This window comes from Gopherus flavomarginatus, chromosome 8 (genome assembly GCF_025201925.1).
Source record: "Gopherus flavomarginatus isolate rGopFla2 chromosome 8, rGopFla2.mat.asm, whole genome shotgun sequence".
NCBI classification, from domain to species: domain Eukaryota; kingdom Metazoa; phylum Chordata; order Testudines; family Testudinidae; genus Gopherus; species Gopherus flavomarginatus.
Genome location: NC_066624.1, coordinates 66,006,091 through 66,025,212, shown reverse-complemented (window position 1 = coordinate 66,025,212; position 19,122 = coordinate 66,006,091). Strand labels below are relative to the sequence as shown.

The window sequence follows — 19,122 nt, the reverse complement described above, 5'->3', positions numbered from 1 at the left end:
ACATCTGTGTGCTTTCACAGTTATTCAGCAGGTAACTGAAAGGAATGAGAAGTCACACACACAAGGGCCTTGGATGCAGTGGAAATTATCCCACTGTGGCTAATGACCCCTCTGAAGGCCTCAACCCACTGTTTACGAAACAACCCAGTTTCTTCATAAACAGAAGAATTTGTTACACACTGACAATGATTTCAGCACCAGTATAGGACGTGAGAGAGAGTCTCTGCCTCAAGGTGCTCACAGTCTAGGCAGGAGAGACAAAGGGCAAAGCACAGAGGGATTTTGGTTTAAATGATATTGTTACTGACTTATTTGTGGGGGACATCGTGGGCAAAAGCAAGTCTGGGGGTGGGAGATGCGACTGAGGAGTGGGTGGTGGTTTGGAGAGCAGGGTTGTGAGGGCAGGCTAAGCTTGATCTGTCTCCTATTCAAGTCAATGAAAAAAAGAAAAGAAAAGAAAAGAAAACCAACCTTCCAGTAACTTTAATAATACTGGATCAAGCCCTCTGTACTGGTTTGGGGAGGAAACATGGAGAAAGGGGCAGTAATAGCATCTCCCTTCTTTGTGCTCTCCTCTATTCCATTCTACTGAGCCATGGGAAGTCCTACACTCAGTGAGTCTCTTCACCTCAGAGTCATTTAAATACCCCCAAATTAACAAACATGTATTGTCAATACATGTCCTATTTAAATGTAAACGCCCAAGAATAGTTCAAACCAAATCCCAGCGCCAAATGCCCCTGAACTTCAGGCAGGACCGGCGCTAGGGTTTTGAGCGCCCTAGGCGGACGGCAATTTCGCCGCCCCGCGCACTGGTCCCATGGCTCCGGTGGAGCTGCCGCAGTGGTGTCTGCGGGAGGTCCACCGGAGCCGCGCGAGCAGCCGACCGTCTGCAGGCACGACTGCGGCAGCTCCACGGGAGCTGCCTGCCGCCCCCTCCGGACACCCTGGGCTGCCGGTTGCCGCGGTGGCGCCCTGACCCAGGGGACACCCTGGACTGCCGGCTGCCGCAGCGGCGCCCTGACCCAGGGGACACCCTGGACTGCTGGCTGCCACCGGCAGCTCAGACTCCCTCTCTGTTCCAGCAGCAGCAGCTGCTCAACCATTTAAAAAAAAAATTGGGGGGCGCTTTTTGGCGCCCTCAAATCGCGGCACCCTAGGCAACCGCCTAGTCCGTCTAAATGGTTGCACCGGCCCTGACTTCAGGGAAGTTTGGATCAGAATCAAACTTTGTGGCTGGCTTGTATATGGGCTGAACAGATCCAAACCTTATGGCTCACAGTAAGAGAGCAAAGGTGAACCTTGTCACCTGCACACACTAACAAACTGCTGTGAGGACTGTCCCAGAAGCCTGCTGTTAACTATTTATAGCTCGGTGGTACAGAATTTAACCTGACCTTTTGGAGTCACAAGTTGTTGTGCCTATTTCTGAGTGAGCCCACAGTTATGCCACCTGTCTCTTTCGCTTGGCAGCAGCTCATAAAGAAATAGCTCTTCCTAATATCCCTATTAGCTCCATTGGGCCACAGAAAACTGCATGTGCTTAGAGAGCCTCTGTCAGCAGTAGGGAGGATTTAGCGAGACAGGGGCACAACACTGAACAGTTGAACAGTCCACTCAATCTTGACTCAGTTTTTGCTGGGGAAGATGGTAGAGCTGTCCCAGCCTCTCCTCCTGTCACTATGCCGCAGTGGGTCACAGCTGAGGATGCCAGATTCAGGACAACTGTTGAGAAATAGGACAGACTCACCCCAAACTGGTGGTTATTCTTCCATTAGATATACCGAGCCAGCAACAAAAGTAAACTTCTGTCACATCACACTGGTTAACCAGAAGTCAAAAATGCAGTCTCCTTAGGCAGTCCAGCCCTTGTCTCACCACGCAGACACAAGACTTGATGATGAGTGGTTACTGAAAATGAATGTAATCAAACAAAGAGTTCTTCTGATCTCAAAAGATTAGTCATGTAGCCAGGTCACTATGTAACTCAGATCTTACCCAATAATCAGGCTGTTGCCAATCCTTTAGTAGCTAAAAAATAAACCTTTAGATTTTAAGAGGAAAGAAGAAGAAGAGAGTTAAAATGGTTAATTGATCATATACATACAATCACAGCAAGGTGTGTAGCAGTGATGGAATAAGCTGCTGGTTTGCAAATGTCTCTCTGGAAATAACCCAAACAGCTTGGGGGTCATCAGTCCTTGTTGATAGCTTCCTTGTTAGAAACTAGTCCAGATTTGCAAATTTGACACCATCAGCTCAGGATTAAACAAAGACTGTGAATGGCTAGCCAACTACAAGGGAGGAGAAACTGCTTTTGGTGTTCACATCTCAACTGCTAGAAGAGGGCCTCATCCTCCCTGATTGAACTAACCTCCTTATCTCTAGACTGATTCTTGCCTGCATATTTATACCTGCCTCTGGAAATTTCCACCACATGCATCTGACAAAGTGGGTATTCACCCATGAAAGCTCATGCTCCAATACGTCTGTTAGTCTATAAGGTGCCACAGGACTCTTTTTTGCTTAGTCCAGAGAAATGAAGCAGGATATGAAGACAAAATGGAGATGTTTCCAGTTTCTTGTATACCCTCTCCCATGTGGATGGAAATTTACTGTCCTAAACAGCAGGGGCAGCTCTAGCTTTTTTGCCACTCCAAGCACAGCAGTCAGGCAGCTTTCGATGGCGAGCCCGCGGGAGGTCCCCGGTCCCATGGATTTGGTGGCATGCCTGCAGGAGGTCTGCCAGTCCTGCAGATTCGGTGTACCCACCGCTGATTTGCCACTAAATCCATGGGACCAGCGGACTTCCCACAGGCAAGCCGCTGAAGGCAGCCTGACTGCCGCCCTTGCAGGAACCGGCAGGGCTTCCCCTGTGGCTTGCCACCCCAGGCACATGCTTGGAGTACTGGTGCCTGGAGTCACTGCTGCCAAATAGAGTTCCCAGCACAGTTTGTGGAAAAGTACAGACCCAAGATGGAGTCCAGAGTGACATGAGCAAGTCACATGCCCTTGCATGGTTTGATGACTCACAAGGGCAAGCCACTGGCCACTTAGAGGCTAAGGCAGCTGCAGGAAGAGGCATCTGGGCAGAATGAGTTTCTTCTATGGTCCATTGTGAGAGTTAAATTGCTTTGATAAGCCATCAACACAAAGCTGTCTGGCTTCAATGCAAATTTTACCTAATGGGTGTTACCCCAGGATCAAACATATCTGAAATACTGGTACATAATCAATATTCATAACCTTAGATACAAAGATGATACATGCATACAAACAGGATAATCATATCTGATAGACTAACTTTTCCATTGATATCTTACATGACATATTTTTGTACAAGATGTGTTGCAATTGTATAACAGTAGTAGCAACATTGATATACATGGTCATATTTCAGTCCACAGCCCTTCCTCCTCTCCAGTAAAGCACCTCTGAAACCCATAGGAATTAGTAAGAGCTAAAGGCTTAAAAGCTGCTCAGGATCAGCCAGTCTCCTAAGAGTTACAGAGCCCAAGGCACCTTTTGCAAGAGTAGAGATTATGTCCCCATTTCTGTGGCCCAGCAAATTATCAGAGTGATAAGGGGTAAGAACTACCTGCGATGCTCCATGACTTATCCTCGACATTCATCCTGGGCAATCCCTAGACAGTACCAGGTGTTTGGCTGCTAGAGAGGCTGGTCTGCTTGAGATGCTTCAGAATATAGTCATGTCCATGTATAAATCCCATAGCACAAGAGTTGCTGGGGTCTTCCGTGGCAGAATGCTCATGTTTCACTAAAGGAGCATATAAGGAAGCCTTTGGGAAATAAAATCGTATTGCGTTTGCAATCTTCGTTGTCAAATAACCCTGCCTAGTAGTTTCTCCTCAACACAAATAGTTAGGGACTCTGTGCATGTCTGTATCACAGGAAGGTATGTGTTGTTACTTCCCAATCACTTACTCACATGTCTCACAGGATGCAAGAAAGGGGTCAATTTCTTACATTAAGGGAACCCTATAGAGAGGTAAATGGGTATTATAAAGAGGAGGGTGATAAATTGTTCTCCTTAACTACCAAGGACAGTACAAGAAGTAATGGACTTAAATTGCAGCAAGGGAGACTTAGGAAATGTTTCCTAATGTCTAACTTAACCATCAGGGCAGTTAAGCACTGGAGCAAATTCCCTAGGGAGGTTGTGGAATCCCTGTCATTGTAGGTTTTTAAGAACAGGTTAGACAGACTGCCGGGGATGGGCTAGATCAGTGGTTCTCAAACTTATTTGATCCTGCCAACTTCTTTGTGCTTGTAGTTATTAGTGCTCCCTCTCCTATGCCCCAGGTGCCCAAACAGCAGCCACCGCTCTCTGGCCACCCAGCTCTGAAGGCAGAGCAGAGAGCGGCAGCTGCTGGCCGGGCAATACCATGCCACTCTTACTTCTCCACTGCTGCTGGAGGCAGTGCTGCCTTCGGAGCTGGGTACTTGGCCAGCAGCTGCTGCTGTCCGGCTGCCCAGCTCTGAATGTGCACAGTAAGTTTCCCCTAAAGCTTCTCATACACACCCCAGAATATATTCCATGGCCCCCAAGGGGGAGCATCCCCAAGTTTGAGAGCCTCTAGTCCTGACTCATGATTCTATGACACTACCTAATAAAGTTTCCATTTTTAAATAATTTGTTCTGAATAACAAACTCATTGTACCAAGATTGTGATGTTTGTATCATATGGGATGATGATGTGCTAGTCCAAATTAATGTTCAAGACACTTCAGGAAGGCTTGGAAGATGTGGGAAAGCCCCCTTAATCACAATGGACCAAAATAAATAAATAAATCAAGGCAGGTGGAAATGCTATCATTGTAGATGGCTGGTGCAGTCTGATTTCGGAATTAAGTGGAACTTTCTCTGTTTTTTGTTTGTTTGTGTTTCTGATTCTAAAGCAGAGAGATCTGATGGAGTCTATGAAAGTTACAGGTCTGCTGCCGTTCTGTTCCTAAATGATATCTGTTGTCATGGAGACAGAAGAACTGGAAGAGGTGAAAAGGCATTGCAGAAAAGCAACCAGTGGTGTCAAAAAAGGCAGTTCTCAGCAGACAGCCTCACAGCCTGGTATGAATTCTGAGCATGAGGAGAAGTCAGAAGGTGCTGACCATGTGACCCAGGACAGTGAGTCACAGATTCACTACATTGCCATTCAAAGAAATTCCAAGTATTATCGGTCCATGAGGCTACAGACCAGACAGAAAGAGAGGAATAACAGAGAGGGAACGAATGCTAGGCATCCTGTAGGTGAGTACCAGACCCAGAAGTCACTTCTCTTCCTTTTTCCACTGCAACTGGGAATGATGGGAAGAGAGGGAGCAGGCCAGTGGGGTGGGAGCTTCTGATAGATCAACACTAGAGAAAGTGGGGGATTCCAGAACTCTTGTTTGAGCACCAGTTCTTGCCCATCTTCCACAACAGGAGTTTCAGTGCCAATAGATTACTAGTAGCTAGACTGGAACTGCCAAATAGCTGATTCTTTAAACATGTTCTCATTGCAGAGAACCTGAGCAGGCTTGGAACCCATGTTCTGCCTCTCAGCGGGGGTGGGAGAGGGGGGGAGAGAAATGTTTAAGCAGGGAAGGCCACATGGCAAGGAAGGAGGGAGCCAGTTCGCAGGATCACACAGTGAGGACGGAGTGGAGAAAGCAAGACCTGTACAAAAGAAGAACTGTGCAGAGCATTGGGGAAAATCAACAGAGCGAACAGGAAGGCAGAGTGGCCAGGAATACCTGCTCCAACATATACATTATATTCTAGATGGGCTGAGTGTGAGACAGGCCACGGAAGCCTTCTACTCTGTGATCCAGCAGAAGAGCACACTGCCCCATCCCCAGCAAGTGAGCCATGCTTCCCCTGCCAGCATAATGGTCATTTCCCACACCCCCTGTGGCAAACCCAGGACAAATGGCTACAAAGAGAGGGGTAGTAATTAGTCCCAGGGGGTTGAAAGGCCTCATCCTATCCACTGAGAGGAAATAGCCATGGGGAAATAAGGTTCAGCTGGAAAAGGAGTTACCAGAGAACTTATTAGGGTCAGCTGGCCCCAACTACTGGAGACCTTTTTAAACCCTCCCTGGCGTGGAAGCAGGTGGGAGAGTGAGAGAAGCTGTCCGCAAGCTAGGTGCAGCAAGGCTCTGAACCCTTCCAGCAAGGAAGGCTGCACTCTGTCCCCAGAAGGGGAGAAAACCAGCACAAGGGACTGATTGAGGGAAGGATCAGCCAGACCCTGTGCTACCTGGAAGGATTTGCTTTGCCCAAGCTGGTGTCTCCAAGGCTAAAAAGGACTGAGCCTGCTGAGGAGAAGCAGGTACTTTGTCACACGTGGTATCAGGGGTGGGATGTGATAGTGAATGAGGCTCTGTGGCAAGCCATCTCAGGGCAAGGTAAATCACAAAAAAAAAAAAAAAAAAAAAAAAAAAAAAGAGGAGGATGTAGTGAAGGCATTGATACAGGCCACTGCGGCTCAACAAGAGGCTACCAGAGTACAGGTGGTGGTCCAGCAAGAGTCAGTATGTGTCCAACAGGAGACAAACCAGTTGCTGATGAACCAGGAAGTCCAAGATCGAGCCATCCTGAATGAAGTAGTGAACCAGTTGAAAGCCCTGACCAGGCTGATACATGGGGCCCAGGGGACCTGGCTGCTATGGGCGAGCAACTATTTACAGAAGATGACAACAGATGATGATATGGAGGCACATCTCTTTGCATTCTAGAGGACGGCCCTGCAGGAGGGCTGGCCCCAAGACCAGTGGGCAGGCCTCCTGGCTCCATTCCTGTGTGGGGAGGCCCAGAAGGCCTACTTCGACATGACCACAGAAGCAGCTATGGATTACTCCCAGCTGAAGGCAGAAATCCTGGCAAGATCAGGCATGACGCCGGCCATAAGGGCCCAGTGCTTCCACAAGTGGAAGTACCGGGATGACAAAGCACTGAGGTCTCAGTTATTTGACTTGATCCACCCTCACCCGGAAGTGGCTCTGCCCTGAGACCCTAATGCCCAAATCTAGGAGAGCCTATGCAATGTGAACTGAGATATAGGGGGACCATGTGATCTAATACGTCTAGTCAGGGTTGCGATGGTCTCTCATAGATACACTAGGCCCGTTAAGATGAATAGTATAGAGACGACAGCATTAATATACTCGGAAAGTGCAATCACATTAGTCTCGGGGAAGCTGGTCAGGCAGGACCAATTATCCCGGGCCAAACGCTCAGGAATATCCTGTGTGCATGGGGATGTCAACTATTATCCAACCATCCCCATAAGAATAGAAGTTCTCGGAAACCCCGCTAAGTTGACGGTGGGAGTAGTTCCGAAACTCCCCTACCCTGTCCTTATCAAACGAGACTTCCCAGAGTTTGATAGCCTACTCCCCGAGGACGAGGTAGAAGAAAATAATGACCCTGGGACCTAGGGTGTGGCCCAGATAGGTGACCCTCCCCCAGCCTTCCATGAGTTTAGCCAGAATTTGTTCTCCCTGCTGGGGAAGTCCAGGAAGACTCGGAGGGAACGGAAGGTGGATAAAAGGAGGGGATGAGGATCCTGACCCAGTACCAGAAGTGTACGCTGGCAGGGGAAAGAAGGGCCTCAACTGACAGTGGGACTGGGTCAGCCATCAACAACCCTATTGTTGGATCTGGTTCCCCAGGGGCTTTCCCCGAGGGGGAGATGGTAGATCTCCCAGATGGTAGATGGGAGGTAGATCTCCCAGAATTTGGACAAATGGGGACTGCACTCAGGAATTTTGGTCAGGATCCGGCCAATGATCCCATATACCACAATATTCATAAAGAAGTAGTTGAAGTAAATGGGGTCCCCGAGGAAGGGAGAGTTAAGGTCCCAGGGCCATATTATATGATTAAGAAGGATCTGCTATATAAAGTAGTCCAGGTCCAAGGGCAAGTCCTAGAACAACTCTTGGTCCCCCGGAAGCATCAGAGGGCTGTAATGGATCTGGCCCACAGTCATCTGTTTGGGGTCCATCTAGGGGTAGATAAGACCCTTCATCAGATTCTACAGAGGTTTTTGCGGCCTGGCATTTATGCGGCAGTCCGGCGATATTGTACCTTCTGTCCGGAATGCCAGATTCATGGGCGCCGACCACACTTCAGGGCCCCTCTGGTACCTCTGCCAATTATCGAGGTCCCATTTGAGTGAATAGCTATGGATATAGTAGGGCCATTGGAGAAGTCAGCCCGGGGCCATCAGTACATTCTGGTAGTACTAGATTCTGCCACCCGATACCCTGAGGCCATACTCCTACGGAATACTATGTCCAAGACCATAGCCAAAGAATTAGTCCAGATTTTTTCCAGAGTAGGAATACCCAAGGAGATCCTGACAGACCAAGGGACCCACTTTGTGTCTAAGCTGATGAAGGACCTGTGTACAATGCTCCACATATGGACCTTTAGAACATCGATCTACCATCCCCAGACCGATGGCCTTGTCGAACGTTTTAATCGGACATTGAAAAACATGTTACGGAAAGTGATTAGTCATGATGGGAAAGACTGGAACGCCCTGCTGCCTTATGTGCTGTTTGCCATACGGGAGGTTCCTCAGGCTTCCAGTGGATTCTCCCCCTTCGAGCTGTTATATGGTTGCCACCACAGGGGCATAATGGACCTGGCTAAAGAAGACTGAGAAGAACAGCTGAACCCGGGGAGAAACGTTGTTGAACATGTGCTGCAGAAGAAAGACAGAATAGCCTGAGTCGACCCCCTTGTGCGCAAACACATGGAGAAGGCCCAAGGGGCACAACAGACTTACTACAATTGCCAAACAACGACCCGGAAGTTCCAGGTTGGGGACCGGGTGATGGTGCTTATACCCACAGCGGAGAGCAAGCTCCTGGCCAGGTGGCAGGGGCCATGTGAGGTAATAGAAGCTATAGGAGAAGTTGACTATAAGGTCTGACAGCCGGGTCGCCGGAAGCTGGAGCAGATCTACCATATAAATCTGCTGAAACCTTGGCAGGATAGAAAAGCTCCAGTGGTTGTGCTGGGGAACCATCCCTTAAAAGCAACCAGCCCAACCTGGTGGGAATATCCCCAGAGTTGATTCCGGAAGAACGATCAGAAGTGATCAACCTGATCAAACGCAACCAGGATGTGTTCTCGGAAAAGCCAGGCAGGACTACTGAGGTTCACCAGAACATCCTCACAGAGCCTGGAGTGAAGGTGAACGTCAAGCCATACCGGATCTCGGAGGCCAAGAGAGAAGAGATTAGGAAAGAGGTCAGGAAGATGCTGGCCTTAGGAGTCATCGAAGAATCTCGTATTCAATGGTCTAGTCCCGTGGTTTTAGTGCCTAGGACGGACGGCAGTATGAGGTTTAATGAGGTGTCCCAATTTGATGCGTACCCTATATCCAGGATAGATGAGCTGACTGACAGATTGGGAAAGGCACGGTTTATGTCTACCCTTGATCTTACCAAGGGCTATTGGCAGATCCCCCTGGCCAAGGCCGACAAGGAGAAGACAGCCTTTGCAACTCCAGAAGGACTATGTCAGTACACTGTTCTCCGCTCTGGGGTGCATAGGGCCCCCGCTACTTTCCAACGGCTAATGGACAAACTGTTATGACCCCATGGAAAGTACGTGGCAGCCTATCTCGACTACGTCATCATATATAGCCCTGACTGGGAGACGCACATGTAGAAGGTAGAAGCAGTCCTGGACACCCTGAGGAAGGCAGGACTGACTGCAAATCCCTCCAAATGTCCGATAGGGTTAGCTTAGGCCAAGTACCTTGGGTATATAGTAGGGAGGGGCGTGGTGAAGCCTCAGCTCAACAAGTTAGAAGCTATACAGAAGTGGCCCCGACCACTCTGGAAAGAACAGTTCAGAGCATTCCTGGGACTAGTGGGGTACTATAGGCGGTTCATTCCCCACTTCACCACGAGGGCATGCCCATTAATGGACCTAACCAAAGCTCGGGGCCCAGACATAGTAAAATGGTCTGCTGCAGACGAAGCCGCTTTTGCGGATCTGAGGACGGACCTCTGCACAGACACCATACTAGTAGCTCCAGACTAGGGGAAGGAGTTTACCCTACAAACGGACACCTCTGAAGTAGGGCTGGGGGCAGTGCTTTCACAAATGGTCAGAGATGACGAACACCCCGTCCTCTTCCTCAGTAGGAAGCTTCTACCTAGGGAACGGAAATACACCATAGTGGAGAAGGAATGCCTGGCAGTAAAATGGGCCATAGAAAGCCTCCGCTACTATCTACTTGGACAGATGTTTACCCTTGTCACGGAACACTCCCCTTTGTAGTAGGTGCACCAAAACAAGGACAAAAACGCGAGAGTAACAAAATGGTTTCTGTCGCTTCAACCCTTCCATTTCATAGTACGACATAGGTATGGAACCCAACATAGCAATGTGGATGGCCTGTCGAGGGTGCACTGCTTTCCGACCCAAGTACCCAACCCCGTAGTGTTGAGCTGGGGGGGGGGGAATATGTGGCAAACCCAAGACAAATGGCTACAAAGGGAGGGGTAGTAATTAGTCCCAGGGGGTTGAAAGGCCTCACCCTATCCACTGAGGGGAGATAGCCATGGGGAAATAAGGTTCAGCTGGAAAAGGAATTACCAGAGAACTAATTAGGTTCAGCTGACCCCAACTACTGGAGACCTTTTTAAACCCTCCCTGGCGTGGAAGCAGGGAGTGGGAGTGAGAGAAGCTGCCAGCAAGTTAGGTGCAGCAAGGCTCTGAACCCTTCCAGCAAGGAAGACTGCACTCTGTCCCCAGAAGGGGAGAAAACCAGCACAAAGGACTGACTGAGGGAAGGATCAGCCAGACCCTGTGCTACCTGGAAGGATTTGCTTTGCCCAAGCTGGTGTCTCCAAGGCTAAAAAGAACTGAGCCTGCTGAGGAGAAGCAGGTACTTTGCCATACCCCAAACAAACAGAGGCCTGGGGGATTCTTTCCAGAAAGTGGGCATCTTCGGCTTTCCCAGCCAAAGGGTCACCTGACTCCATCAGCAAAAGGGCTCATTCTGCCCTGCACAGAATGTGTCCAAGGAAAGTTCCTTCCCTTCTCCAAGCCAGCTTATGAGCAGACAGCACAAGAGCAAGGAGCTGCTGCTTAATATTCTGCTACTGTTCTCAATGAGGTTCTTGGACAGACTGTCTGTATCCAACGCAGACCTCACATCCACCCTGTCAGTACAGCAGCAGAACGAGCTCAGAGTGGTTCTCTCTGCATCTCCTGCTTATGCACCACCACGTCACTGCAGCAGAACCAGCTCAGAGGGGGGCATTGCTCCTGCACACCCATAACATCATTGCGCCGGACCAGTGTATAGAGTGGCATCTCTTCTGTTTCACCACAGCACCACTGCAGAAGGACGAGCTCAGAGCAATGCTGCTGTATTATGTGCCCAATACAGCATCAGTGCAGTCTGACGTGCTCAGAGCACTGCTTCTCTGCATGCCCACTGTGTCATTCCATTACTGCAGTAGGAGCCGCTTAGAATGGGGCTTTTCTCCTGAACGCCTGCAGCAATAGTTCGACAGGGTCATTCAGAGCAATGTCTCTCTTCACCAGGCAACGCAGCAGGATTTGCTAGGCGCAATACTTCTCTCCCCTGCATCACTGTAGCAAGCCCAGCCCTGAGCTATAGTTTCTCCAGTCAATTGGGATGACATAAGCAGCTCTCCTACTTCTCCTTCACCAAGACGGATGCCAATCTCTCACAGCAACTGGGCAGCGTATGCTTTGACACAAGCCTCAGTCTCATAACAGGAACCTCTTCTCACAGCATTTGCTGAAGTACCTGGAAACAAGGAATGGGTGAGCTCTTTTATCCTAACTTCAAATCCACTTGAATAGCACAAAGTCCAAAAGTTTGACTCAAATGTTAATCTGTTCACATTCCACTAAGGAAAGACTCTGAAACAAAGAAGAAGAGAAAGTAAGAGAAATCTAGTGAAAAAAGTAGGATGGAATGCAGAACAGGAAGAAAAATCCAGTTTGAAAACAAGAAGTGAGAGCAGAGAATGGGAGTGAGAGAAAACAAACCTAAAGAAAACTAAACCCAGCATAGACAATGGCCTAGTTTTGGGGATGATCCTAAGAGACAACGTAAGTTTTCCTTTAGCTAGCAAAAGAGGCTGGATTTTGTAACCAAGTTCCTCTGGCAGGGGAAGAGTGTTTAAAGGAGAGGAAAGGAAGGTATGAGAACTCATGCTAGTTTTGTGAACCCCCAGAAACTGTGCCACAGGTTAGCAAAACCTTGGACTTCAGCCAGGAGCGGCGCCAGGGTTTGTGATGCCCTAGGCGGACGGCCATTTCGCCGCCCCCCGCGGCTCCGGTAGACCTACCGCAGTGATGCCAGCAGACGGTCCGCTGCTGGAAAGGCTCCGGTGGACCAGCCGCAGGCATGACTGCGGTAGGTCTGCCGGAGCCTTTAGATCAGCGCACCGTCCGCCGAAAGGACTGCGGCAGCTCCACCGGAGCCTTTACAGCAGCGGACTGTCTGCCGGCATGACTGCGATAGGTCCACCGGACCCGTGTGCCGCCCCCTCCGGCAAAATAGCACCCCCCAAAAATTCTGGCACCCTAGGCCATTGCCTAGGTCGCCTAAATGGTAGCGCCGGCCCTGACTTCAGCCATTCCTTATGGAGACCCAGTGGCATCAACTAGGAGGGCATCTCTGAAACATGCTTCATTTAGGGCCCAGGCCTGCACTCACTGAAGAGTGAGTTTTGCTACTGATTTTAAAGTGGGGGCTGGATTAGGATTTAATGCAAAGTAAATCTAATAGTAAATATCCAGACCCCAAAAGTGAGATGCACCCTTCCCTTTCTCTGATTGCCATGGTGAGCCATGAACTTGATTGGGATTTCTACCACAGCTTTCGTTCCCTGGAAAAGCCACTCCTGCTCCTTTGAGGGAAAGAGGAGGAGCAATTAAAGGTAAAGCTGCTCGTCCTACTGAAAGTTTACTTCATTTATCTTTCAGTAAACTGAACTCTTCTATTTTGTGCCTGGAAGGGGAGAGATACTGAGGTCCTTGCACGCAAAACAGAAACTAGCACACCCTAGAAGTGCACAGTTAACCCTGTCTCCCTAAATAGTGGAGATGAAAGTCACTGGCTGCTGGGGGCAAAGTTTTCAGTGGTTAGACGCCAACTTACATGCACAAAAATGCATTTGTATGTCTACATTCATTTTCTCATTCAAGTGCATACGCAATTGGGGTAATGCATAATCATCTGCAGGCAAGTGTATGCACATGGACCTCAAGCCTGCTTGTTTGAAAAGCTGAGCCTTAGGAATCAAAATGCAGCCCATTCTCCCACCTCCTTCAATGCAAACCAGTTGGTACCTGGAGTACATGTAAAGATTGTCCCTCTTTTCTGTCATAGCTTCACTCAAAAATGGAGACAGCAGAAGCAAACCTCTGAATCTGGATGTATTATCTCGCAAGGGACCCCCAGTATCAGTAAAATCTGAAGTGAAAGACTTGGAAGAACAATGGATACAAAGGTAAGGAGGAAAGCAAGAGGGTGGTGAGGATTGCCTAAACTGAACAACAGGGAAGCAATGTCAGAGCTACCAGGCAGAGAGAATACAGTTTCGGAAAGAGACTGGGCAAAATTATATCCACCAGTTCATCTCATCTCAACTTAAACTGCAATGCTGTTTTCATCTTTAAAAATTATACTCATCTAGCACCTAAAACTTTTATGTCAAAACATTATCAGCATGAGTTTGGAAGCAAAGAGTGAAGGACAGGAGGGGTGGAGAGAAAGAAGAAGGGAGTGAGAAAGATGGAGAGGAAGAAGGGGAGAGCTCCTTTCGGGTGGCATTCATTTTGTCTTTGCAACGCTTAAAAAAAAAAAATAGCTTTCCAGCTTCTTTAGTTTTCTTTCGAGGTACAACATGGTAACATCAAGAGCTGGTAACAGAATTTTGTACTAAGGTACACCTATTTGCCCTAAATCCCTCACCTATGGAGGTAACAAAGGTCTTGATCCTGCAAATCTTTCTTCAGAGCACTGCAGAGAGGTGAAGGTTGACAGACTCCATGACAGTGTGAGCAGACACTATGTGTGGGCACAAGTAAGCTGAAGAATAGGTGCAAGTCCTCCACAGAGAGTGAAACCTCCACTCTGAGTTCACTCCCTTACGCCCCTGTGTAGACTTAAGTGGGTTCCTTAGCATGCAGATGAGGAGCTTAGCTATGCATACTCCTCTTTTGCCTCAGTTCTGCTGCTAGGCTGGAAGAAGGGGTGGTTGCAGTGCAGGACACTCTCAAATACAGGATCACGTCCCCTGCACTCTGTGCTTTTACATTGTGTTTATATACACAATACTGAGTCCAAACCTACATTGTCAAGAATCAAGCCCTGAGACTTAAATACCTGATGCATTACACCGTGTTGTGTGGTGCCACTTATGGGCAAATAAGTATCAAAGAAAGATTCTTTCCAACAACTTTGCCTAGGACAAGGACTCCAATAGAGTTTTAATGCCTAACAAATAAATCAGTCAAATCATATTTAAATAAAGTAAATTGTCCTGGCTGGCACTGGGTGTTCCTTGGTATTAAACTGAGCACTTGAAATCAGACAGCTGCAGTATGCTGGAGTGTTAAACCCATCTGCCTTCCTTTTCCTCTCCCACTGGCGTAATCCTGGCTGTCAGCCTCTGACGTGCTGACACTGCCAGTTATGCAACTATAAAGCATTCAAATTATGGTCCTAACTCTAGAGTCAAGAACAATGAGCTGCTTTCTGTGAACCAAATTTAATATGCTGGGGCTCGCAGAGCCTGACAGGTCAGTACAGGTTACAAGTCATGTGTCTACAGAAAGCAGGCAGTGTGATGGTGCTGAGCAAGGATCATATCTACTGCAATTGGGTAGAGAGATTTGGCACAGAGAATAAAACCCGAGTTTAAGCTCCTAAACTGAGACCCTGTCCTTAGCTTCCCTTCCATAAAAACAGCTGTAATTTACAAGAGCACCACTGGAAATATTAACTTTGGAATAACTACAGGAATCTGGGGATATCACTTATCTCCAAACATCACAATTCTTACCATTTTACCTTGGAAAAGAGCTAGCTAAGAAGCCTAAAATGTTATGTACAGTCTAAGAAAGTGTAGAACATCTCACACCTAATATCTTACAGAAAAGAAAGTTGATGCCTGTCAGCTAAGGTTTATCTGAGAGAAGGAGGCTATGGGCCTGGATAGCAGGGATGCTTCCCACTGGAGCAGTTACAGAGCCCCATATGGTGTCTTGGGGGATGCAGCACCAGGTTGCTGGTGGCAGCTGCAGCAGCTAGGCTGCTTTCTTGTTACTTTGAACAGTGACATCAACACTGCAACATCTGTGCCAGCACTGAGGCTGGGCAGGCACAAGGTTTTGTTTTGTTTTTTGTTTTTAAAAACCCAAGGATTAAAATAACCAAAGTCTGCAGATTTATCAAGGAACGTGTGTGGAATTTACAACCATGGCAGCTATTTCACAGCACACAACAACAGGACAGGGCATGAGCAGAAACTATTCAGAACAGGGCACGAGCAAAAATCTTATAGCCAGTTGAAATCATAGGGGGAATTTGCTACAGGTACAGTAGGAATAACCTATTTATCTGATCTTGATTTGGACAGGACCTTGGCCTTAACACCCTGTTCTGGGATTCTTAATAACCACAAGTAGCAAAGACCTTGGTATTGTATCTCATTCAAAGCATAGCAAATTGTGCTACAAAAATGATTAATAAATTAATTAAAATAAAGAGTGGTTTACTGACCACAAACACTGACAGTGATGGTTTTCGGGGTACCCAGAACTGTGAGAACTTTATCTGCTACCTCCAGCATGACGGAGTCTTGCTTGTGCTTCGCTGGGTATCAGTTCCCTAACATCACCAGTCTCTTAGCCACTCAAACATGCCTCTGGACTATGCCAGCCCTTTGCCTTGCAATTTAATAGGTGCACCCCAGTCCCTTTGAAGCATTCCCATGATATGCAGCCCCGACACTGGCTACTCACAGATATACCAGGCCTTCTGCCCCAAAGGAACAGTATGCACACCAGCTTGTAAGATTCAAATCAGGATCAGCACTGTATTTAACTCCACAGCCCTGAGATATTTATAGTGAAAACCAGAGTAAGTTTATTGTCAAAGATTCAAGTGATAGTGACTAAGAATATTGGAAACAAATGGTTATATACAAAGCCAAACCATAACATGCACATGCTTTATAAACACTAAACTAGCAGGTTAACCCCCTGTCTGAAAAAGCTTAACTAACCCAAAGTTCTCTGCAGCATTTTCAAGCAACCTTGGCTGAGATCCTGTTTTCATGAATAAAACATGCTGTTCATTTATTTCGTAAGTGCAGGATGAGGGGGTGTGTTATTTCCCTCTTAGATATACTCCCAAAGTTTATTGTCTTTGTACACAATCAGAACACCTCCCTCCACCCCTCTAGCTTGTTTTTTCCTGTGTGCTCCTTTCTTGTTGACTTTGTATGTAACTAGGCCTCTATTTTGTTAGTTTTCAATGCTTAATTTACATCCCGACACAGAGCTACACATTCCTTCCCACCTATTTTTCATCTTTGCTGGTGATTCTATCTTGATACAGACTTTAAAACATATTCTCAGTTTACATACATAACTCCTTACATAGTGTCCATACATAAATTTCACAAGACTATTAAGGTCCAGTGTGATATTGGCTTTCATTTAAGAGCCCATATGATGTTCTTTGGTGAATTTGAATGTACATATCAGAATCAGGATATTCCTGTAACACCTTTGCCACTTGGCATTCAGGGGTTCTTGGGTCACACTGACTTTCAGAAACATTAAATTAAATAAATCCTACAATGTTTCAAGTTTCCTCAGATATTTTTAGTGTTACACTGGGGGTCTCTTCTATTCCCGTGTACTTAGCACACAGAGGAGGGAGACGATAGAAAAACATGAGTTACCATTACTGAACTGGAAGAGGCTCACAAAACAAGAGCAGTCCTCACAGAAGGACCAAGGTTTTGCCATTTGGCCCTCCCATTCAGATCATTAACTTCCTCAGCTACCCCATTCTACACCCTTCTCAAGCTCTCGTCTACCTATAATTCTTCCTGAGTGCTTACTGGCTCCACCTAGTTCTCCCCAGCCTCCCCTCAGTACTCTCCTACCCACAGTCCCTGCCAAGCACTCGTTGCTTCCTCTCAATCTCTAGCCTTGCAAGGTGTAGAACTTCAGGCCCTTTTGCTATAAGCCCCATGCTGCCCACTCTTTTGGTTTTCTCCTGGACACTATAGAGCTCAGCTCCTTCTGGTACCGCTTCCTGTTCTCTATGATGCCCACTGCCATGGTACCAGAGGGAGCTGTACTAAATAAAAGCACCAGGTGCTTCTCTCCTCCCCATAGATTGCTGTTGTGGACACTAGCACAGCTCTTCAGCTGAAGATAGCTGTGGTACTGATCAAACAACATTGCCTGATGCTACCTCCACCTGGGTTCCCGTTCACAAAATCTTTTTAAATATCAGCCTCTACATGAACATCCCATATGTAGACCAGCAGATAGAGCAATTATTTGAAGATGGGTGCCATCTAGTTTGCATCTTTCCTTTATCATCAGCTAATAAGATACTGATCAGATACTTAACAGAATTAATAGTAACATCAAGGGTGAAGGAATACAGAGCAAAACAGGGAAAGAATTGGTTAATGAATATTTAGATGTATTCAAGTCAGCAGGGGCTAATGAAATTCATCATAGGGGTCTTAAGGAACTAGCTGAAGCAATATCAGAATAGTTAGTATTATCTTTGAGAACTCCTGGTGTACAGGTGAGGTCCCAGAGGACTGGAGAAGGGTAAACATAGCATCTATTTTTAAAAGGGGGAACTAAGAGGATCCAGGGAATTATAGACTGGTCAGCCTAGCTTCAATACTTGGAAAGACATTGGAGCACATAAACAATCAGTTGAAGAGCATCTAGACGATAATAGGGTTATAAGGAATAGCCATCATTGATTTGTCAAGAACAAACAAATAATGCCAGACCAACCTAATTTCCTTCTTTGACAGTGTTACTAGCCTAGTGTAATGGGTGGGGGGGGAAGCTGTAAACATGATCTCTCTAGATTTTAGTAAGTGTTTTGACAGTGTCCTACATGATAATCTCATAAGCAAACTAGGGAAATGTGGTCTAGATGGAATTACTATAAGGTGGGTGCACAACTAGTTGAAAGATTGTACTCAAAGAGTAGTTATCAATGGTCTACTGTAAAACTGAGAAAATGTATCTGGTGGTGTCCCACAGAGGTCAGTCCTGGGTCTGTTACTATCCAATATTTTAATTAATGACTTGGATAATGGAGTGGAGAGAGTGCTTATAAAAATTTGTAGATGACACCAAGCTGGGAAGGGTTGCAAGAACTTTGGAGGACATGATTAGAATTCAAAATGACTGAAATTGCCCTCCCTCTTGGGGTTACGGTGCCCTCTCTTGGCAGCATCAGGGAGTTATGTCCATCAGCCATTCTACCTTGCTGCCACACAGTCACCCAGATATCAGTTCAGGTCTCAAAAAAAGAGAAATTGACACACCACCAGTCAGTTTGTTGCCCCGGCCTCCTGGCTAGGGTACACAGCAGACACTAGGGCTCCAGCCCTCCAGGTGCAGGCACAGCACTTCACCACTCTATGGCCCTCTGCCTTCTGGCTGGGGTGGACAGCAACAATTAGACAGTCAATGTCGCTGGCCTACCGGCCTAAACGTTAGAGTGCTGCCAGCCCTAGCATGCGGCTAGGGTTAGGAAGACCTGGGTCTACCCTGCCCCACCAGGTCTCAGCCCAGGGCCCTAGCAGTGGCAAGTGATCACACCACTGGGCTGGCAGGGAACAACGTGGTTGCTGCCTTGCGTCCCAACAGCACAACTGGACCAAAATCTGGTTTTGCTGAGCTACTTCCTTCCTACCAGTTCCTGCTGTCACTGCTCCGTCACTGCTTCAATATGGCTCTCAGTCTCAGGCAGGCCTTCCTCTGGTCTCTCTCCAGGATCTTCTGTCTCCTGGGGCAGTGGGTTGCCTTTTCTCCACACTGCCAGTCAC

General features: G+C 47.4%; 1 protein-coding gene across 4 annotated transcripts in view; it reads left to right on the top strand.

Moving 5' to 3' along the window:
• Nucleotides 1-19,122, top strand: part of NGEF (neuronal guanine nucleotide exchange factor) — a 127,186-nt gene that overhangs the window by 25,145 nt on the left and 82,919 nt on the right. For 2 of the 4 annotated variants that reach the window (XM_050965316.1, XM_050965319.1), the window contains 2 exons: nucleotides 4,921-5,269; nucleotides 13,404-13,524. In XM_050965316.1, coding sequence (XP_050821273.1) covers nucleotides 4,978-5,269; nucleotides 13,404-13,524 — 413 coding nt within the window. In that variant the 5' untranslated portion in view covers nucleotides 4,921-4,977. Of the gene's footprint in view, nucleotides 1-4,920; nucleotides 5,270-11,733; nucleotides 11,828-13,403; nucleotides 13,525-19,122 lie in introns of those variants that run through there. The other 2 variants (XM_050965318.1, XM_050965320.1) reach the window with 2 other exon arrangements.